The 8785-nt window shown below is 43.0% G+C and overlaps 2 protein-coding genes across 2 annotated transcripts; both read left to right on the top strand.

Moving 5' to 3' along the window:
• The first annotated feature begins 425 nt into the window (after positions 1-425).
• Positions 426-5621, top strand: slc25a43 (solute carrier family 25 member 43). Its single transcript, XM_085177661.1, has 5 exons — positions 426-881; positions 2412-2653; positions 2768-2940; positions 4189-4323; positions 4684-5621. The coding sequence occupies exons 1-5, from the start codon at positions 610-612 to the stop codon at positions 4894-4896; spliced, it is 1035 nt and encodes a 344-aa protein (XP_085033787.1). The 5' UTR covers positions 426-609; the 3' UTR covers positions 4897-5621.
• Positions 5622-6216: 595 nt separating this feature from the next.
• On the top strand, positions 6217-8369 carry slc25a5 (solute carrier family 25 member 5). Its single transcript, XM_085177675.1, has 4 exons — positions 6217-6407; positions 7140-7626; positions 7706-7846; positions 7954-8369. The coding sequence occupies exons 1-4, from the start codon at positions 6297-6299 to the stop codon at positions 8109-8111; spliced, it is 897 nt and encodes a 298-aa protein (XP_085033801.1). The 5' UTR covers positions 6217-6296; the 3' UTR covers positions 8112-8369.
• Positions 8370-8785: the final 416 nt, after the last annotated feature.

Raw genomic sequence — 8785 nt, 5'->3', positions numbered from 1 at the left:
TGGAAACCACTTAATTTTTCAGCATGAATATGATCCCAAACACACAGCCAACTCAGTAAAAGCATACCTGGGTAGAAAAACAGAAGGGAACATTATCAGTCATGAATGGGCCTCACCAGAATGTGGACCTCAACATTATTAGAGCAGAGTGGGATCATCTTGACAGAGAACAGAACAAAAGGCAGCAAACATCCAAAGAAGAACTTTGAATGTCCTTCAAGAAGACAAAGGAAGTTCAAGATGTGTTGAAGAACAAAGGTGCTTGTACCAAATAATGATTTTGAAGAACTTTTATGCTTTTGCATCTTTTATGCTTCTACTCTGATAATCAGCAGGCATGACTCACATTTGTAGGGACTTTAATTTGCGGCATTGCATCGTCTGTACGTAATAATTGATCCGAGGTCAAAGCGCGCCCTCTGCTGTTCAATGCTCACCCACGGCAACGACCAAAGTGACGTGACTGTCACATTACACCGCCGGGGTCGGGATGGGCAACGGACACCTCCTCGCCATCTATATTTAGATGTTTAACCTGTATAAGCAAATCCTAGAAAACTGCAACCATCGGGGGAGCCAGGCAGTTTGGAGCATTAAGGCCAGGCAGCAATGGCCACAGTGAAAAAGGACAACAGGCTGACGAGGTCTCAGAGCTTCGTGTGCGTCGGTTTCGCCGGGTTTTTTAGCAAAACTGTCACGTCACCTTTAGAGGTGGTCAAAATTAAAAGTCAGGTGGGCACCTTTCACTCCAAGAGGGGTTTCTGGCAAAGTTTTCTCATCATCTACCAGAATGAGGGGCTTAGGGGATTTTGGAAAGGAAATCTCGCCTCTTGCCTCCGGTTGTTTCCCTACAACGCAGTTCACCTCGCAACATACAGAAAGTGAGTAAAGTTACTTATACTTATGGTTTGTCTCACGCTGTGTGGACTGCAAAGTATTTTATGTGATCGTTCGACCCAAATTTATCCTAAATAGTTTGTTATTCGACTTGGGTCACGTGACGTCGACTTTGCGTTTGTGTTTTGAGGTGTAAAACGGAATGAAACACGCTGAAATTACAGAAAAAATAATATTCAAGTTAATTCTTAATGTATCAGGACCTAAAAGAATAAAAAATAGTTGATGTAAATGGTCTGTTTTCTTTTATCCCTGAAGTTAAAGATGCACTTCCTGTTTCTCTATGTGAGTCGCACGCTCCATTTTAAGCCAATCAGAAGGCTGGATTTTCTCAGACGAGTTTTAAAGTCGTAGGATTGTCTCTTCCCCGGGTTTTGTCTCGCAGGTAGTGTGCCGTTATTAACCATCGTATTCCTCAGGCGCAAAATGTTATATATTCCCGAAACTGGTAGAAAGTGGTAGAACTAACGTTTATTTTCTCATAATTTCGACTTACTATCGAAATTGCGTTTATTACTGAGTAGATCGAAATGTCCAATTTTGACTTATGGAGGCAATTGAAGACATTGGTGTCACTTCAAATTCAGTCAAACCTTTAAGCCGTCCCATTTTTTCAGTAGACTCAAGAATCCTTCAAATTTATTAGGTTAAACTGTTGAAATAGTTGTTTTTGCTTGACAAATTGCTCAAATTATTAATAAAACTACATCCACAATATTTGAGATTTGGGGTTTTGTTCTTTGAAGATGTTTGTTATATGTTGCAGCTCTGATACGTAGAAATATAAGCAGTTGAATGAACTTTGGTTTGGGTCTGCGAGTCCTGTGGTTTTACAAAAAATCCCAGTGAGAGGAAATAATGCCTATGAGGCAAAAATGAGGGCATGCATACCGATTCACTGCTGGGTAACTTCAGGACAAACACGGCAGTAAGCAGCCGGCAAGACAACAGTAACCCCGCAAAGAATATCAAATCTACTGCCTACTATCTGTATTAGTCATTATGTTTCCCGATGAGGTGTTTTTGTTTCGTTTCATTTTGTTTCTTATGCGCGTGTGCGCACATAAATAATACGTCCTGAGTGGCCAACCTGGTGTCCTATACTGTACACACAGTTCCAGGAAATGCAGGCCTTTTCCTATATGTCTGTGACACCCACAAATACACACACGTGGATTCAGTTATTCACGTGCTTCTGTGTTGGAGGCTTCCAAGAAGTGCTCTGAAATAAAAATAGGTGCAGTAGATGTCTGAAAAAAAATATTTCAAAGCAGCAGAGCTGCTCTGAATACACTTAATGTCATTTGCGCGTGTATTTTAAATACTAACACGACGCATAAACAAACAGGGTGGCCTTCGATGTAGTGAACAACCACTTGGATCTTGTCTTTTTATATATAGCTATCTATTTATACATGTGTATGTATTGTGTTGGACTGTCTACAAGACAAACTGTCTTACAGGGACATCTGAGTTTTATTTCTCATAGATTTCTTTCTTTCCTCTGTGTGCAGGATAGTCCACCTTCACATGGATGAACTGGGCTTCATCTCTCAGTGGAGAGCCATATTTGCTGGTGGACTGGCCGGTGTCGTTGCTGCTCTGGCCACGTACCCGCTGGAGGTGGCAGAAACCAGGCTGATCATTCAAAACTGCAGGCAGCCCACATACATCGGCGTGGCTCACTCCTTGTCAAAGATCTACAAGAACGAGGGGCTGCTCGCCCTCTACAGGGGATTTTCCCTCACTGTCTTGGGTTCGTATACACGTTGCTACAAACGAATTCGTTTTTAGTGGATCGTGTAAGATGTTGCATAAGAATCTCACGTCACGAAACTCCACCTTTACCTTAAGTTTCATGTCCTTACAGGTGCAGTTCCCTTTTCTGTCGGATGTTACGCAGTTTACATGAACTTGGACAAGCTGTGGCAGGAGCCTCCTGTTCGCTTCACTCCCCTGCAGAACTTAATAAACGGCTGTTTGGCAGCAGGAGTGGCTCAAACCCTCTCGTACCCTTTTGAAACTGTAAAGCGGAAAATGCAAGTAAGTTTGCAGAACACCTTTTCTGCTTGTGGGGTATGTTTGGAGAACTGAAACAGGACTATTTTTTGTTTTTTCAAGCTGGAAGTAATTAAAATAGGAACATAAAGATAGATACACCATAGATATTTTTTTAAAGGCGTTAAATGGAAGTGTTACAGCTGCATACTGATGCTGGAAATACTGTGTTGGTCTTTTTAATTAAGTTCATATTTCTTCTTCAGATCTCTCAGCTGCTGACTAATTGGGAAATGATTGTAAACACAACACATTTACAGTGTAGATGCTCCTACATCCTGGCTGTAGTACCATATTTAGTCCATAAGAGGGCAGTAGAGGTTTGCCTAAGTACCGACTGACCTCACTCAGCCACTCAATGATTTTGAGTATGGAAAGTTAACATCAGAATTACTTCAGTGGTGATTTACCTAAATATAAAGAGAAGAGATATTTACTGCATGTGTTTTAAAATATTATAATCACATATAATGTTGGTCTGCACCATGTTGCTTTTAAATAAGGGTGTCTATACGCTGCAAAGGACACATTGGGAACAATGGTGTGGCAAAGGACAGGATTCTACATCCGGTTTTATCTGCCTATTATTAGATGGGTTCAGCAGAACAAGGTTCAACAGCAGCTGGGAATGTGAATGTGTCCCAGCTCTGCAGAAGCTATAGATATGTTCTCTAAAGATAGCCAGCAACTATCAGACAGCCGGCGTGTGTTTCCAGTCTGCTGAAGCATCGCACCGACGTCACTTACTTTAAAGAACAGTCCTGCATAAAGGCTTCATTTAGCTATTCAGCTGTAGTGTCTGTCATTAAAAAGCTCAGAGTTAAACATTAATGGGGGAAAAAGCTGATGATGTTTGCTGAGGCTTGGGGTAATGATTTAAGACGTGTATAGTTTAACTTGCTGGCTAGCCTGGCTAGCTTTAAGTGTCCTCTACAGATAAAGCTGTTTGAATAGTCCTATTGGTCTCGTGCTTTATCCATGAACCACAATAGTCTACTTCTGATAGTTACTCTCTGAATCTTTGGCACTACTTTGGTGGCCCCTCCAACAATATGAAGATATTTGATTGGTCCTGTGACTGTCCTTTTGCATTTACTGATAAATGACAGCTGAATAAAATCAAACACATAGTGTCACAATATTATGTCCTCTGACCTTCCCGGTTCTGAGTTAATAACCACCTTCAAACTCTGATTCACCATTTCCTATTTTGGCTTTCATTCTTTTTAACAGGCACAAAGCGCCCGTCTTCCCCATTTTGGAGGAGTTGACGTCCATTTCACTGGAATGATCGACTGTTTCATACAGGTGATTAAACACAATGGCGTCCTTTCACTGTGGAACGGCCTTACTGCCAACACAATAAAGGTATGATTCACTTATACATTGGTAGCAATTTCTTGTTATATGGCCAAAGTACGGGTCTGTTTGATCTTCTGTTATATAAATAAGAGCATTTACATGTTTTACGCAGGAACAAGGGGCGGGGCATGGAAAGTAATGTTTAGCGTGCGTAGTTCACAGCAGGAATTTCACTACCAAGGTGGAACAGCACGCTCCGCTCTTAAAGCTACAGATCCCTTCATAGACCAAAACTGTTTTTACTTGTGATTGTTTTAATGATAATAAAGTGCATACCGAGCACAAGTTCTCTGTCGATCTGTGATCAAAATAATAAAGTGTTGGCGTGACTTTAAAATGCAGTTGTCTTTTGTCACTCCCCTACAGATTGTTCCCTGCTTTGGCCTTCTTTTCACCTGCTTTGAGATGTGCAAGCAGGTCTGCCTTTACCGCAACGGTTACATTATCTCCCCCCTGAGCTACAAGCTCACACCGGGGGTCGACCAGAGCCTCGGGCCGAACGAGCTGGAGGAGGTCAAGCGCCACTTGAAAAACAGGCACTTTGGCTCAGGGGATTCGTCTTTGAGAAATCGATGGTGATGCTTTACGTGAAAGATGCCTGGTTTATTAAAAGAAAATGAGAGAGAGGGAGCGAGAGACTGAAAAATGACACAACAGCAAATCCAAGGGCATCCAGGAGCCTACCTCTCTCAGACTTTTACATTTTATTTAAAAGTATTTTAAAAAGTTGTTTACTCATCCACGATTTACGATGGCTTTTTACCTGACATGTGCCTTTTAGGATAAATATTTATTCTGGGAGCTCTTTGCTGCATTAGAATCAGTGCCATAGTCTGCTGACATAAAATAGTTTTTAAAAAAATGCTCATGGATTTTGTGAACTCTGACCATCATGAGCGCCATGTGACAGGTTATAATTTTAATGTATGAATGAATGCGAAATTTTTAATGAGTTTTAAGCTAAAGTATGTCATTATTGATGACGTATTCTGCTAACATGGAAAGAAAGAAAAGTGTTTGTGAGGTTTAAATGATTTGTTTTTCATTCTGAAGGTAAAAACATTGATTTAACCTCCTGTTTGCTGAAACCCACATTCCTCTACGGTGACTTTGCCCTTAAGTTGTCTGTCAGCAGTCTAACCCGTTTTCAATTGTTTCAAGTTACTACGGACATGCACCTTATTTAAGGTGCATGTACTTTACAGGAGTATTTCCATTTTCCGCTAGTTTAAACTTGACATTGACCTCTACCGTTTTGTTTACTCCAACAAGCTACTTTTCAGATTCTGTAATATGTGACGCATTATTATATGAAAAGATAATAACGAGATTTTTTTTATAGCTGAATACGTTTACTGGTTTGTTTCTGCATTTTCACTTGAAGATCCGGTCAACTCTTCAACCTCCTCTCTTGCTTGTAGTGGTAATTTGCTTTAGGCCAATTTGTTATTTGGTTTAAAGGTCTGTGTGCTCAGGTTGAGAGTGAAATCAGTCAGGTGACTGTATCACGTCAGCTCACGTGGGCAACTCAGTGGCAGCCAAAAGGACATTAACAGCTGGGATGACCTTTACCATAACTGTGAGGCCTCATCGGCCTCAGAATGACATTTGACACGACCTTCAGGTTAATCTGAATAAGAATGGTGATAATATAACGCCGTGACGGTGCCTCTCGCTTCTAATCAGATGCGACTTTGCAAGTTTTAAAAAGTCGCAAAAGTAATTCATAAACTTTCTTTCATGCGGGACTGATCTCGTGCCTCGATTTATCTGAGTGACAAGGGAAAGCTCCAAATCTGAATCGAAGGTCATCGCCTGGCCCCGCCCACTACTCCCAAAGCCGGCCAATCGCAGAAAAGAATCGAAGTTCACGTTTTTTCTCGCGTACAGCCTCCTTAAATCCCCTCACTTCTAGATAGGATTCGGCCATTTCAACCCCACCAACAGAGTAGCTGGACGGCGGCTGATAGCAACTGAAGATGAGTGAACAAGCTATTTCCTTTGCCAAGGACTTCTTGGCCGGTGGCATCGCCGCTGCCATCTCTAAAACAGCTGTAGCTCCCATCGAGAGAGTGAAGCTTCTGCTCCAGGTGAGTGTGAATCGCTTACATCCCTGTGCAAACACCTGAAAACCTAATGACACTGTAATTATTGATATCAGTCACATACGTGTGTTGAATACTGCTGTTGCTCATCTGCAGCTTTTCTTCTTATTTCTTATGTTTGAAGGGGAAATTATTAAGATGCTTATGCATGTGGCAAATTGTTTAAAATCTAATAGTAATCTAATAGAAATGGAAATTGCTGCATGGTCAGGAGTAGAAACTGGGCTAAAAATAGTAAATCGAAGCGGCTCTGTCAGAGATTGGTGCAGGCACAGATGAGGAGCGAGCAAGCGCTTGTTATGTAATAGACTGACCTGAATGCTCGCATGAAAAGCGGCATTGTGACAGGAGAATGCGACCGTCTGTTGCCACTGTGGTGTTTAAATAAAGTTATTCTCGTGTCAAGACAGGTCATTAGTTTGTCTTGACATCAAACAGCCAAGGTCACAGTAAGGTTTGCGCCATGGCGCTACACTGCTGCATTGGGCCCGGCCTCAGCAGCAGCAGTGGCAGGGGGCGGGGCTGTGAACTGTTGAATGAAAGGGCCGTCCACCTGCACATGAAAGCAAATGTGTGTGACTCAGTAGAATAACGGGAATCTCCCAGCTTAGACAACTCAGAAGGTGACCAGGTGAAAGCTTGAAGAGGAAACTTGATATGACGAGCTTCACTCGTTACTGCCTCTAATGCACCGCGGTGTCTCTGCTTTGTTTACAGGTGCAACATGCCAGCAAACAGATTGCGGTCGACAAGCAGTACAAGGGCATCATCGACTGTGTCGTCCGTATCCCCAAAGAGCAGGGCTTCCTCTCTTTCTGGAGAGGAAATCTGGCCAATGTCATCCGATACTTCCCCACTCAGGCCCTAAACTTTGCTTTCAAGGACAAGTACAAGAAGATTTTCCTCGACGGCGTGGACAAGCGGAAACAGTTCTGGAGATACTTTGCGGGTAACCTGGCATCTGGCGGCGCCGCCGGAGCTACCTCCCTCTGTTTCGTCTACCCCCTCGACTTCGCCAGAACGCGTCTCGCCGCCGATGTCGGCAAAGGGGGCCACGAGCGGGAGTTCAAAGGTCTGGGAGACTGCTTGGTGAAGATCTTCAGGTCCGACGGCCTTAGGGGTCTGTACCAGGGCTTCAACGTTTCAGTACAGGGCATTATCATCTATAGAGCTGCTTACTTTGGCATCTATGACACAGCAAAGGGTGAGTGTTTGCTGCTTTATGTCTTTTTACATAGCAGTTTTTAGCCTTTTAATCTCACCGGCTAATGTTTCTCTTGCAGGCATGCTTCCTGACCCTAAGAATACGCACATTATAGTGAGCTGGATGATTGCTCAGAGTGTGACTGCCGTAGCTGGTCTTACGTCCTACCCCTTCGATACTGTCCGTCGTCGTATGATGATGCAGTCTGGACGCAAAGGAGGTAATAAAACCCCAACAAAATCAAAGCATAACTTCCTCTTTTTTTTCCCCACTGTTCTATTTAAATGAGGTTGTAACATCTGTGTGATTCTGTCTCTTCCCCTTCAGCTGACATCATGTACACGGGCACCATTGATTGCTGGAAGAAGATTGCACGCGATGAGGGCAGCAAGGCCTTCTTCAAGGGAGCCTGGTCTAACGTGCTGAGAGGCATGGGTGGCGCCTTTGTGCTCGTCTTGTATGACGAGCTTAAGAAAGTCATCTAAGATGTTTTTGTATGTTCACTGCTCATGTTGTGAAGTTTAACTGTAACATATCTTGTACATTTGGAAGGACTTAAATGCCGAGCTATATTTATAGGGACCAACTAGTATTTTCTACTAGTTGTACTGGGGGAATATGTTATGCGCTCTTCTCTTGGCCCATTCATTTTCTTTTTTTGTTTCGCCCCTTACCAGAATGTCATTCCCTGAACACAGGAACCTTGCCAGTAAGCGAGAAATAAAGGCAACCTACAGAGTGAATCTCCGGCCTGGTTTTGAGGTGTAATGTCATGTATAAAGTGTACGCGACAGAGTGTGACCGAGATCCCCGGCTGCGCGTCTCCTCAGTCACGCCTCCTGAGGAAGATATTTGGCTGCCTCTTGTGAGAAATGTAATCTTAGACTCGCAGGTTGCAGTTGGGGGGGCGCCAAAATCAGCTGTGAACGTTGACCCGCTGACGATATTTTAACCGAGACGCGCTCGCAGCGAAATGATCCACAGAAAGTCATTAGCTTTAGCAGTCTCCTGTGCATTTACAGAATGATAAAATAGTTTCGAAGAACATTTGCACAGGTGACTTCCTCGAGGATTACCTGTTGTAAGGTGGATTATTCCAACCTTCTAAATATACTTTTATCTCCTGCCAAGCCTCTTCTGACTCCCAACTGGTGTGACT

Source organism: Neolamprologus multifasciatus, chromosome 2 (assembly GCF_963576455.1).
Source record: "Neolamprologus multifasciatus chromosome 2, fNeoMul1.2, whole genome shotgun sequence".
Lineage (NCBI taxonomy): Eukaryota > Metazoa > Chordata > Actinopteri > Cichliformes > Cichlidae > Neolamprologus > Neolamprologus multifasciatus.
This window is presented reverse-complemented; position numbering and strand designations above follow the sequence as displayed.